Source organism: Arvicanthis niloticus, chromosome 4 (genome assembly GCF_011762505.2).
Source record: "Arvicanthis niloticus isolate mArvNil1 chromosome 4, mArvNil1.pat.X, whole genome shotgun sequence".
Classification (NCBI taxonomy): domain Eukaryota; kingdom Metazoa; phylum Chordata; class Mammalia; order Rodentia; family Muridae; genus Arvicanthis; species Arvicanthis niloticus.
In genome coordinates, this window is record NC_047661.1 from 2014916 (window position 1) to 2028062 (window position 13147).

General features: G+C 43.1%; 1 protein-coding gene across 5 annotated transcripts in view; it reads right to left on the reverse strand.

The window, feature by feature from the left end:
* Nucleotides 1-7999: 7999 nt before the first annotated feature.
* The window catches only part of Lancl2 (LanC like glutathione S-transferase 2), a 41345-nt gene continuing 36197 nt past the window's right edge, over nt 8000-13147 (reverse strand). For all 5 annotated transcript variants that reach the window (XM_034500584.2, XM_034500582.2, XM_034500583.2 and 2 more), the window contains exons 8-9: nt 12871-12943; nt 8000-9797 (exon numbers count right to left, since the gene is read on the reverse strand). In XM_034500584.2, the coding sequence (XP_034356475.1) occupies nt 9703-9797; nt 12871-12943 (168 nt within the window). In that variant the 3' untranslated portion in view covers nt 8000-9702. The remainder of the gene's footprint in view (nt 9798-12870; nt 12944-13147) is intronic.

The window sequence follows — 13147 nt, forward strand, 5'->3', positions numbered from 1 at the left end:
TATGCTGTGATTTTTGGGGGGGAGCAGGGCTGAGGAGTGTGAAGGGGATGAAGTTGCTAATGAGAAATTATGAATTCACATGGGTGGCGAAGTGGGGTAGATGATGCTCCCCTCCTACATAGCTGGAAGTTAAATGTTACCCAGGAATACATGCTCCTCTTGATCAAATGACATGTTTTGAAAAGCCAAGATAGGAAAAAGTTGTCCAAAGCAAGCAGAGGAGCAGAATTCCTTACCTCACAGGGGATGGGGCAGGAAGGTGGCTCTGTTCTTATACAGTGATTGGCCCTCACTGTAAAGTGCCACTGTAGTGCTGGGTGTAGTATTATTCAGATGTAATGTCAGCTGGTTGGGGACCTGACCCAAAGCACTGTTTGAATGCAGGAGTTCAAGACAGCCAGGACTAGAGAGCAGCTCTCTCCTCCCACGACAGCAGGTATCTTGCTCTGTTAGTGTGCTATTCTGCTTCTTGGGTATGACTGATGATTTGGCTGCAACAGTTAAGCTGCATTTTGGATGAATTACTAAATGACAAATTTTATGTTCTCACTTCTTAAAATACTTGTCTTAGAAGCCTTGTCCCTTCTCTGCCTGTAGACCCACATCTGTAGTGTTTATGGAGTGTTCATCTCAGGGCTATAGCCAGGGCATGTCATTTTCATTGAACATTCCTAGAGGCATCTTAATTCTGTGTTATCTTCTACTTTACAAAATTACAAATTACATGGTCCTCTTGGGGAAATGGTCAGGGAAGGCTTGGGTATCACAGCCCTTCTGCTCAAGAATGCATCCAAGGATTGGCGATTCCAGGAGAACAACTAAGAAAAAAAAAAAAAACAAAAAACTGGCCTTCCATCTCTTTACTCTGTACTCTGTGACTGGACCTTTTATTAAAGGGCTTTATTCAGTTCTTATTACAAAATAGCACATCTCACAGGTGCATCTGCTGGACACGTGGCAGAACATGGATTTTTTTAAAGGTCTAGTTATACTATTTACCTATAGCCATCAGTAAGGTAGTGCAACACACAGTGACCCATCTCATGTTACAAACTCACTCAGCTTAAAAGCACAGCCTCATAGTAACGCACAGATGTGAAACAGTCTAAAACTCTGTAAAAGTGACGCTGCATGTGGCAATAAGAAACTGTGTGGTTGTACACAGTTGCTATCTCAGTTCCACAGGAGGCTGAGGCTCTGAGGATCACTGGAGCCCAAGAGATACACTAGGACTCTGTTGCAGATAGACAAACACAGTGGATGTGTATCTATGAAAATAAAGCAAAATGTCAGCTTCTAGATACTTCAGTCAGGTATGATTCCTCAAAGCTGGATCACAGCAAAATACTATTGAGATATTTTGTCATGAATAATTTAAAACACACAAAAACAATTGAGAAAAAAAGTAGTTAGTGTGAACACCATAAATTCACCATTTGAATTTTGTAACTCTTGGGAATGTTAAAATGATGTTTTAATGGTGGTTTGCATTCTATGACAGCAGTTTCTGTGCTACAATTTACAACACTGACAATTGCTGACTAAGAAAACAATCTGTATGTGAGTTTTAATGTATGACAGGAGCCTGCTATAGCTGTCTTCTGAGAGGCTCTGCCAGACCCTGACATATACAGAGGCAGATGTTCAAGGCTAACCATTGTACTGATCACTGAGTTCCCAATGGAGGATTTAGAAAGAAGACTGAAGGAGCTGAAGGGGTTTGTGGCCCCATGGGGAGAGCAACAATACCAACCAACCAACCAGAGCTCCCAGGGTCTAAACTATGTGCCTGAGAGCACATAGGGAGGGACCCATGGCTCCAGCTGCATATGTAGGGGAGGATGGCTTTGTTGGGCATAGGTGGGAGAGGAAGTCCTTGGTCCTGTGAAGGCTGGATGTCCCAGTGTGGGGGAATTCTAGGGTGGGGAAGTGAGAGTGGGTGGGGGGTGGGGGCACACCCTCATAGAAGCAGGAGGAGGGGGAATGGGGGTTTCTGGGGAGGGGGAAAGGAGATAACATCTGAAATATAAATAAAATATTCAATAAAAAATATATGTTTACTGTCGTACCCTTTTTACTACTTCTGGGCTCAGTTCTAGTCAGTCTTATTTCTTCAGGACACTACTGTCTTAGGGTTTCTATTGCTGTGAAGAGACACCACGACCATGGTAATTTTTACAAAGGAATATATTTCTTTTCTGAAACTGGCTCACAGTTTCACAAGTTTAGTCCCTTATCTCCATGATAACAAGCACAGCAGCCTGCACATAGACATGATGCTAGAGAGGGAACTGAGAGTTCTACACCTGGATGTGCAGGCAGAAGTGAAAGTGACACTGGCCAAGCTTAAGCTGAGCCCTCAAAGCCTACCCCCTAGTGACACACCTCCTCCAACAAAGCCACATCTCAAACAAGGACATACTCCCTAATAGTGCCACTCCCCATGGGCCTAATGTGGTCATTTTTTATTCAAACCACCACATTCCATTCCCTGCCCCCCCCCCCCCAGGCTTTTAACCATATCATAGTGCAAAATGCATTTAGTGCAACTTCAAAAGTCTCCAAAGTTTCTTCTAAAAATCACTGCAGTCTCTTAACTGTAACCCCTATAGAATCAAAATGATAAATCATCATATACTTCCAACAGGATACACAATACCATTCTGAAAGGAAGCATAGTGAAGGAAAAACAAGACCAAAGGAAGACTGAAATCCATCTGGGTAAACTCCGAACTCTACTTTTCTGTCTGGTGTCATACACTCCAGCTCTCCGACCCCTTTCAACTTTGTTGACTGCAACATAGTCTCTCCCTCCTCCCTCCCCTCTCCATCCCTCCTTTCCTCCTCCCCCTATTCCTCCCCTCCCCCTCTCTCCCTCCTCCCCCTCCCCCTCTCTCCCTCCTCCTCCTCCTTCCCCTCCCCCTCTCTCCCTCCTCCTTCTCCTCCCCCTCCTCCTCCTTCTGCACCTCCTCCTCCCCCTCCCCCTCTCTCCCTCCTCCTCCTCCTCCCCCTCCCCCTCTCTCCCCCCTCTCTCCCTCCTCCTCCTCCTCCCCCTCCCCCTCTCTCCCCCCTCTCTCCCCCCTCTCTCCCTCCTCCTTCTCCACCTCATCCTCCCCCTCCCCCTCTCTCCCTCCTCCTCATCCTCCCCCTCCCCCTCTCTCCCTCTTCCTCCTCTCCTCCCTCCCCCTTCCCCTCCCCCTCCCTCTCCCCTTTCTCTGGCTGGTTCCATTCACTGTTAGCAGCTCCCCTTGGCAGGTAACACACAGTTCCTGTAGCTCTGGCATCTAGCTTTGGTGTCTCCAAAGCAATCCAGGCTTTACCCTCATCACTTCACACTGCGCTCATTATTAGGGAGGGGTACTTGACAAGGATTAAAAGTATGGCTATGTTGGAGAAACTGTGTCCCTGGGAGTGGGCTTTAAGGTTTCAGAAGCTCAAGCCAGGACTAGAGACTCACTGTCTTCCTGCTGCCTGATAATCTAGATGTAGAAGCCTCAGCTAAATCCCCAACACCATGTCTGCCTGCCTATGTGCAGCATGTTTCCCATCATGAAAGTAATGGTCTAAACCTCTGAAACTGTAAGCAAGCATCAATTCAATGTTTTTCTTTATGAGTTGCTATGGTCATAGTGTCTCTTAACAGCAATAGAACACTGACCAAGACAATTCATTTTAATAGCTGCCTAGTTTTATTTGGTTAGGGGTATTACAAGGATACATTTGGCAAATTCAGAGCCAACCTCCACAGTGACATCCTTCCTCCAAGGAGGTCATACCTCCTCCAACAAAGACACACCTACTCCAACAAGGCCATACCTCCTAAGTCCCACTCCTCATTGGCCAAGTATTCAAATACATGAGTCTATGGAGGCCAAACCTATTCAAACCACCACAATTGCCAAATCTGTCTTATGCCTAGGACTCATAAAAATCAAATAAAATCAAATCCAGGCAGCACAGTGAAGGAGAGGGAAGATGGAGCCCACAGAACTACCCAGAGAGCTGCGCATGGCACAGACAGACCGTAAATACCCGCTTACTGCTATGCCAGGCAGCACAGATGGAGGATGTCACCCAGCCTACATTGGAAACTACCACAATATGTGAGTATGTAGTGGTCAAATGGGATAGAAAGAAAGGTGAACTAGTTTGAACATTATAAGGAGAGATGGAACTGGAGACTTGATGGTGAAGAGGAATAGCCTGTTATGAGTTGCCAGCCCCACCACCTGTGGTCATGGTGAGGTCCTAGCCCAAGCAGCCACTGAGTGCCATGTCTGAGTCCCTGGATAAGCAGTGATGGGGGTCAATATTAGTGTCTGTGGTTCATATAACCACTAGAGAATGGGAGATGTCCCTGATGTGCATAACTGGTCCTGCCCCTCACTGGATGGTTTGGGAGAGCTGTCTTCATCACTCACCTCTGGCAGCACTAGAGAGAGCTGTCCCTGTACCGTGCTTAGACAGCACAGTGGAGCTGGTTCTCGAATCTAGGGTGTGAGTGAGCCAGCCCTGAGAAGTGAATGTGGGAGAGCTGACCCTGCTACTCATCTGCCGTGGGTGGGGTGGGCACAGAGGCAATCCCTCCAACCCTTGCCATCTTTGGCTATTGGGAAATCTGCCCACAGAGTGATGAGCCTGGGTGAGCTATCCATGCATGCACCTCACCAGCTGCAACACTCAGGAGAGCAGACCCTGCACCTTGCATGGACAGAACAGCAGAGCTGACCCTGGTGATGGAGGCAGGGGGCACAGGTGAGCCAGCCCTGGGGACAAAAGCTTGGGAGAGTTGGCCCTGCAACTTGCCAACCTTGCTGAGGCCTGAGTGCAGGGGTGATGCCTTGCCCCCTCTTGACCCTCACCACCTACAACAGTGGGGAAGAGCTGGCCCTGAAGTCATGAGAACAAGACAGCTGGACCTGCCCTTTACTGGCTGCAGCAGTCAGGTAAGCTGACCCTGCACCTTACCTGGGCAGCACAATAGAGCTGGCCTTGGTTGTGGGGGCACAGGTAATCCAGTCCTGGAGGCAAGAGCATGGGAAAGTTGGCCCCACCACTCACCTAGCTGAGGTGGCATGAGTGCAGGGCTGATGCCCTTCCCTCCCTCCCTCCCTCACCACCTTCAAGTAGGAAGAGCTACCCCTGGAGTTATGAGAGTGGGAGAGCTAACCCAACCCCCTCACTGGCTGTAGGTCTTGGGAGTGTGGGCCCTGTACCTTGCCTGGGAAATACAGTGGAGCTGACTGACCCTGATGGTAAAGGCACAGGTGAGCCATCTCTGAGGGTTCTAGAGGAGGAGAACTTGCCGAGCCCCCCACAGGCTACAGTACTTGGGAGAGTAAGCCCTGAACCTTGACTGGGCAGCATATTAAAGCTTGCTCTGGAAAGCTGGGTGCAGGTGAGCTGCCCCAAGGGCATGAGATTAGGAGAGCTGACACTGGATTGTGCCAATGGTAGCTTTGGGTGGCCCAGCCAAAAGCAGTGCTGGAGAGCTCACCCTAGTGATGCAGATGAGGGAGAGCCATGGGCTGACCAGCTCAGCTACCACCCAGGCTCAGATCCAGGGCTCTCAGTTAGCCAACCCAAACATGTATATCATCTGCCAATGGTTGGGATGCATAAAAGAGCCAGTCCTGCTGTTCCAAAGCTGCAGAATCTCCATGACACAGGATAACAACAATGTACTGGCTGGTTTTGCATGTCAATTTATTCTGTTTATGGATTTGCCTTTCCTACATGTAATGCTTCTGCTAAAACTACCATATGTATACTGACAGAATGCCTCATCCAGCATTGTGGTATTCCCACACAGTATTGCTTCTAACCAATGAATTCATTTCACAGACAGAGAAGTGTGACAGTGAGCCCACCATCATGGAATCTACTGGTTTTGCTATGTTCCCCACCATCCTGAAGCAGCTGGTCTGATATAAAGGTGGAATGGTCTTCTGAAGACACAGTTATAGCACCAGTTAGGTAACAGAATCATAGAGAGCTGGGGCAGGGTTCTTCAGAAGGCAGTAAGTATGTGCTTTGAATCAGCCTCCGATATATGGTACAGTTTCTCCCATCCACAGGTCCAGGAAATCAAGGGGTGGAAAAGGGAATAGTTCCACTCACTATCACTCATAGTGACCCACTAGGAAAGCTTTTGCTTCCTGTTCCTGCAACTTCTAAGTTCTGCTCGCTTACATTGGAAACCACTGTAGCCATAATAAAGTAGCATTGTAAAGAATAGTAATTTTGAATGAATTATAGGATCATCATAATTATAATGAAGAATAATGATTTAGTCCATGTATGACTGTAAAGAGAAAGGTAAAAAAACTCCCTATCCCCATTTTTTGGTTCTTTTGTTATGAAGATCTCTCAATACTTAGGGGTACCATCTTCTTGCAAAGGGTGGCAAACCAACATTGGCAAGATGAAGCTGTCACAGAAGAGGTGTCATGTTTTGGATCTAATATGGTATATGAAGGACCAGATGAGGGACTAATTAGATCCTGGGGGCTTCAACCTCATCCATGCATTTCCTAATTATTCCATAAATAATGACTACTGGATAGTGGTTAAAACTATAGGTGGTAGCACCTAGTGGGAGAAGACGTCTTGTCTTAGCCCCCTCCACGTATTGGCTGCCAACTTTGCTCTGTAACATGTTCCTGGTGCCATGATGCTCTTCCTCGTCATAGGAATCGTCCAACCACAAACTGAAACTTCTGAGTTAAACTTTCTTTCTCTTACATTGTTTCTTTTGAGTATTTTGCAGAGTGGTGGAAAACTGACTAACATCTGTTAGAGAATATTAAATATAGCACTAACATGCATGAAATACATACATGTATGACATATAGCATTAAGTACACACATTAATAAGTAAAGAGTTCCCTAGATTTTTCACTTCTAAACACAGCTCCGGGCAACTCTCCTCTTGAATTCCTGTCACTTCATTTCAGGTGAGCACCATGCCTGCCTGCCTGCTGTCATGGTCCCTGCCACTGTGGTTATGGACTTAGTCTAACCCCTTGGAACCATGAATCCCAAATTTCATGTTTTCTTTTATCCTTGGCTGATTTCAGGTGGAAACATCAATATCCAGGGCCCCACAACACTTACTCCTTGTTTTTGAAGACAGGCAGATGCCACAAGATTGTTAAGCGTTTGAGCCAACCCCAGACTGAGGCAATCTCACAATCCTCATGGTATTTCTTCAAGCCTTTCTCATTGTGGTAGTTTGAATAAGAATGGCCCTTATAGGCTCATATATTAGAATATTTGGTACCCAGTTGGTAAAATTGTTTGGGTAGCATTAGGAGGTGTGGCCTTGTTAAAGGAGGTGTGTCATTGGCAGTAGGCTTTGAAGTTCCAGTAGCCCACACCATTCCCACTTAGGTCTCTCTTGCTTCTGTCTATGGCTCAGGATGTAAGTGTTCAGCTACTGCTTGAGCACCATGCCTACCTGCCTGCTGTCCTGGTCCCTGCCACTACCATCATGGACTCTAACCCCTTGGAACCATGAGTCCCAAATTTCATGTTTTCTTTTATCCTTGGCTGACTTGTCACAGCAGTAGTAAAGTAACTAAGACAGTCAGAAACAAGCTAGAGAAGCAGTGCCACCAATGCATACTGCAGCTCTTAAATGCTTCCTTATTTGAATCATGAGGAGGAACCCTTTGGTTCTTGGTGTATCCAACCCCTCCCTCCTAACCTTAGTCTTGCCTTTTACATCATCAGGAAAAGTTACATATATTAATTTCCCCAGTCTTCTTTATGGTGGGAGGAGGTGATATGACAAATTCTGACTAATTAAGAGTTCATAGAACACTATTCTAAGGGCTTTCAGAGAACTTGCTGGTATTGCCAAATACCTGCTTAAATTGTTTTGATCATAACTACAGAAGCTAAATGGTGACCAAGAGATAACAATCAAGATAATCACAGAACTACCCACTTTAATACTGTTGAACTGAGAAAGAAATGAGAAAATATGAAGATTCCATAAGTCATCACCACAAAACTGTCTTTTATTAACAAAACCGAAGAACCCCAAACACTTTTTGTGAACATTAGTTTTTCCCCTTAAGATTCCAAAATGGTATTTTGTGTGTACATATTCTAACTTTTCCAACACATTGAAAATACAGTTGTTGACAGAATACAAGCCTAAGAAACAAAAGTGAGATTGTTCTTAAATTTGATTTTAAACGTTTATAACTCTGAAATGGCCATATGTGACCCCTAAGTCCTGGTTCACATGCCATTTCCCCTTAGCCTCGTGGGATTGGGGCTGCAGCCTCATGGGACACACAGCAGCACATATCGTGGATACAAGAAAGGAAGTCAATGTCGTCACTGAAATGTACGTGTACTGATACCTAGGGGTAAGCAGGAAGGTACCAATCCACCTGTCTTAAAAGTAAATCTGTAAACAAAATCATCTCCATTTATTCTATGGGCATTTATTTTTCCCTCAGCATGTTGGTCAGAAAGATAGAAGTATCTATCAAACAAGTATGAGAAAACACACTGGGGAGAGTCACCACTGCTGCTGCTCTGAGGGCCCTTGCTAAAATCAGGGCCCTGCAAGCTCCACACTGATGCAGAGAAAGGTTTACAAGACAGCCCCAGAGGCTTTCTTCAAGAAACATACATTAATTTCTCTTACACAATAAAACATGCTTAGAAAATCTAGCCCACTCATACCCTGAACAACAACCAAATTCTGAAATTTATGTGACAAAATTTCTAACAGTATGCAAATCAAAATTAATGCCCTTAAAAATAATTTTAAAAATCACCCAGATAATAATTGTCTTGTTTAAAATACTTTGTTCCTTACATGTATAAATTCATCTTAGAACTTATTTTATCACCCCAAACTGGATGAAAAATAAGGAATGTATTAATTTCAAATTTATAATTTACCAAAATGTGAAATAAATTTTTGAAGAGAAATGGAAAGATCTTTCTGGCATTACAGCTACTCTGTTTTATATAGTAATAAGCTATTTTGAAAACAGTAAGGAGGTATATGTTTTAATAATATGTATCTGGGTAAATGTCTCAAAATTCCGAATGCTTAGTTATTAATTATGTTGACCACAAGACACAAAGAGGGAAGAGGTGTCAACTGTGCCTTTCTGAGCTCTGCAGTGCACACTGACTTGCCCACTTTCATTCTTGTTTGAAAAGCCATCTCTCACTTATGCTCATGGAAAATGCTAACACAGTATTCTCACAGGATATCTAGATCTGCTAGCTGATGGTCACAACAGATATCACACAACCGTTTCTTTGTTGATAGAGATGAAACCCTAGTTTTAGATACTATATACAAAAATGTGTGCCTGTCGCTTTTAACATTCACATGTGCTCAGCTAGGAGTTCATGTAATGAGTGTAGCTTTTCTAGTTATTCAATTTACACCTATGACAAGCACCAAGAAACATGCATACTACAAGGAGCCTAGAGATGAAGGATTCAGGTTTCACACCTTTAAGGGACACGCTGTCACAGAATGCTGATGACCTGATTTCTATTGATCATGCTCTAATTGGGGGGTCTTTGCAACAAAGGGGGCTTGCGAAGGTTTCAGTCCTTCTGTCTTCTTCTTTTAGGGTTTACAGGAGGTTCTGTGTCAGGCACTAATCAGTCAGGTGGCTTTTGGTCCAACGGGTATGTTAGTTGTCTTTATGCACCTTTTTAATCCTTCTGCAAAAAGCCAAGTTCAAATGCTGGAAATCGTGCTGTCTCTGGTACCAAGATGTCAGAAAGAAAGTGAACAGCACCAGCCATACCTGCAAAGGAAAATGTGCATCTTTTAGGAACCACACAGGTTAATGAATAAAACAAAGTGATATTTAATCTCTTCTACTACCAGTGGCTGCAAGGAAAAGTACCATCATCAACTTAAAATGACATCATTAAAAATAGCACCCAACAGGCAATTATGCCTTTTTTTTGTTACGTGTGTGTGTGTGTGTGTGTGTGTGTGTGTGTGTGTGTGTGTGTATTCAGGTATATACATGCCACAGTGTGAGTACAGACCTCATCAGACAACTTCAGGAGTCAGTCCTTGCCTTCCACTTTGTTTGAGACAGGGTCTCCATTGTTTTCTACTGCATGCATACCAGTGTAGCTGACTGGCAAGTGTCTGTCTCATTTCCCAATTCCTCTTTAAAACTGAGATTATACACCTGAGCTACACACTACACACCTGGGTTCTGGAGGTTTAAACTCAGATCCTAACACTCGTATGACAAGTAATTTATGTACTGAGCTATCTCCTCTACTGCACTACACTGTGTTTTAAGAAATGGCTTTTGGATTCTTATCTTGCATTTGAATGTTAAGATGACACTGCAGCATCTAAGGATATAGATCTTGGGTGTGGCTCAGTATTACAGTGCTTATCTAACTAGTGTGAGGACTTGAGGACCATAATCAGCATACATGGTTTAAAACAAAAAAGCAAACAAATGCCCTGAGGAACGTTGCCAACTATATGTCAAAAAATGAAACTTTCCTCTCACAGCTTTTATAATCTCCATCCAATATTTATCTTCTTTAGCTTCTAAGAAAATAATTTTAATTAAATGCAATTTATTTATGTCAACCCCCCACCCCCAAAAGTAGGGTACTGATTAAACAACAGCTTCTGGAAGTGACTGACAGAAACATGAGGGGACTGTGGGTGTGAGCTTCTTGACCTCCTGTGCCTCCAGGTCTGTGTGTCCACCTCAGTCAGAGTAAATCTCCCCTCACAGTTTCAGTTTGCTTAATTTTTCTTTTGCCACAAAGTTTACACACAAACAAATACATAAATCATAAGTGTTTTTTGAATCTTGTCAACTGTACAACCTGTATAAAACAAACGCGTCTAATACAATCTGGATCCACGAGCACGTGAGTCCGTGTGTCCGTTCACTCTATCTCCAATCCATCATTAGAAGTAACTAACTGCCATAACTAAGCTTCGTCTGTTTCAGAACTTGACCAGGATGGAATCCTGGGACCCGCTTCTTTACTTAGACTCCTGCAGCTGACATCTGTTTTATGACTGCTATGCCTGCCAGTAGTCTGCCCTTCTTGCTAAGTACAGTGTCAGTACTGTCTCTTTGTCAGATGACAGTCAGAGACTGTTTCCTTATTTTGTTACTAAAGAAAATTTGGGTTGGTCCCAGGCTTCCCTACAACCTTTTTACTTGAAGAAAGGGTTCTAGAAACTTAAAGAATAAACTAATCCAGACCTATTAGAACCTATTAGAAAAGAAAGTGGCCCTTAATGCCTTTGAGAGGACCCAAACGCCTCTTAAACTTAGAGACGCCTCAGAAAAGCTCGTTTGTGGATTTCATAGGCAGGTGCCAGTCCCACAGAATGCTGTCCTTGACAGAGTGGGTGCTCCAGGAGGACATCAGATACAACCAGTGTTCCTTCTCAGTAGAGCTGCTAGACTCCTACATAAGAACTTGGTTAGTAGTTACTGCCAGTTCCATCTGCCATGCATTGGTGAGGCACGTGGCAAACAACCAGATGACTTCCTAGCCATAGAAGTTCAAAAGGAAACTTTTGACCCAATGGGCAATTAAAGTTGCATTGTTAAAGGTGAATATATAAGCATCAGTGGCCTCCACTTTAAAGTCCAGATATTAACTCCTGTTGTCTGATATAAATGCATTTCATGTGAGACAGGGCTTCAATACAGAACCTAGGCCAGATTCATACTCATGATCTAATGCTTTAGCTACCAGTGTAATAAATTACAGGCAAGGACTACCATGTCTGTCATATATTTTTTTGTGGTGTAAACAACTAAAGTTTTTATTCTGAGAAATATTTTTCTTTATAACTCCAACTTATACAGAAAACGCACTGATAAAATCTATTACCTATCTACTTGATTTGAAATAAATAATTTATTCCTTCTGAAATTACATTGGGATATAGTTATAAGATGTGGTTCTAAAGTTATTATCAATTTGTCCTAATGCTATTCTTTGCACTGTGGTTTTATAAGTTAGTCAAAACATGCAAGTGTGTGTACACATATACACACACACACGCACACACACGCACACACACACACACACACTCACACACACACACAATATTTGGAAGGCCAAATGTATTGGTGCACACCTTTAATTGTAGCACTTAGAAGGCAGAGGCAGGCAGAGTCCGAGGCGAGCCTTATCTACATAGCAAGTTCCTGGTCAGCCAGGACTACATGGAGAGACTCTATCTCAAAAAAATGAAATAAACAAACAAAAAGGATATCTCTGTCTCTAGGACTTCAATTATAATTATAATAGTATATTAATTATAGTATATTCTTATATATTTATTAACCTTGACAGACTTAAGTATTGTTACTTTAACTAATGGCCTTGTTATTACCATCAGTAAAAGTATTGAACTCTCTTTAATATTCACTCTTATTTTTCTAATTATTAATATCCAATTACTACTTTTCATTAATATTAGTTACTAGTAATTCTTTATGTAATTTAAAGAATTAATTGTATTAAATAGCTACTTAAGTTTCCCATAAACATATAGAATACTATATATATGTAAACACACACACACTATTACAGGGAAATGCAGAAGAATAAACACATTACCCCTCCCCCGCCCCAAATCCAGTAAGCCTTCTAGGCTTTGTCTGTATATGTACTTCACAGAAGTTCAAAATTTTTTTGGAGATACTTGCAGGACCAAAATCTAGCAAGATCAATAGGCTTCCTATCATTTTGCTTTAGTTCTGAAGCAACACCAAATGCCCTAATGCAGGTCCTCAAAACACAGGGACCAGTTTACTAGACTAAGTATTTAAATGTACAGTTTTATTTTCTTTTTCACACTCCTACCTTCAAAGAGGGAATAAGGTCTGTCAGGAATGCGGCATCCATGTGCTCCGTAATCTAGACACCACTCTGCAAACTAAAAAGAAAGATGTTTCTTTTTAAGAAGAGAATTTCTTAAGAGGCAATGACTAGGACACTTTAATGTGTTTAGACTTGAAGAGAGGGCTCAAGATATGGCTTGGTGGTTAAGAGCACATGTGCCCCTCCAAAGGACCCTAGTTTGATTCTAGACACCCACACCAGGTGGCTCACAAACACCTGAAATGCCAGTTTTGATACA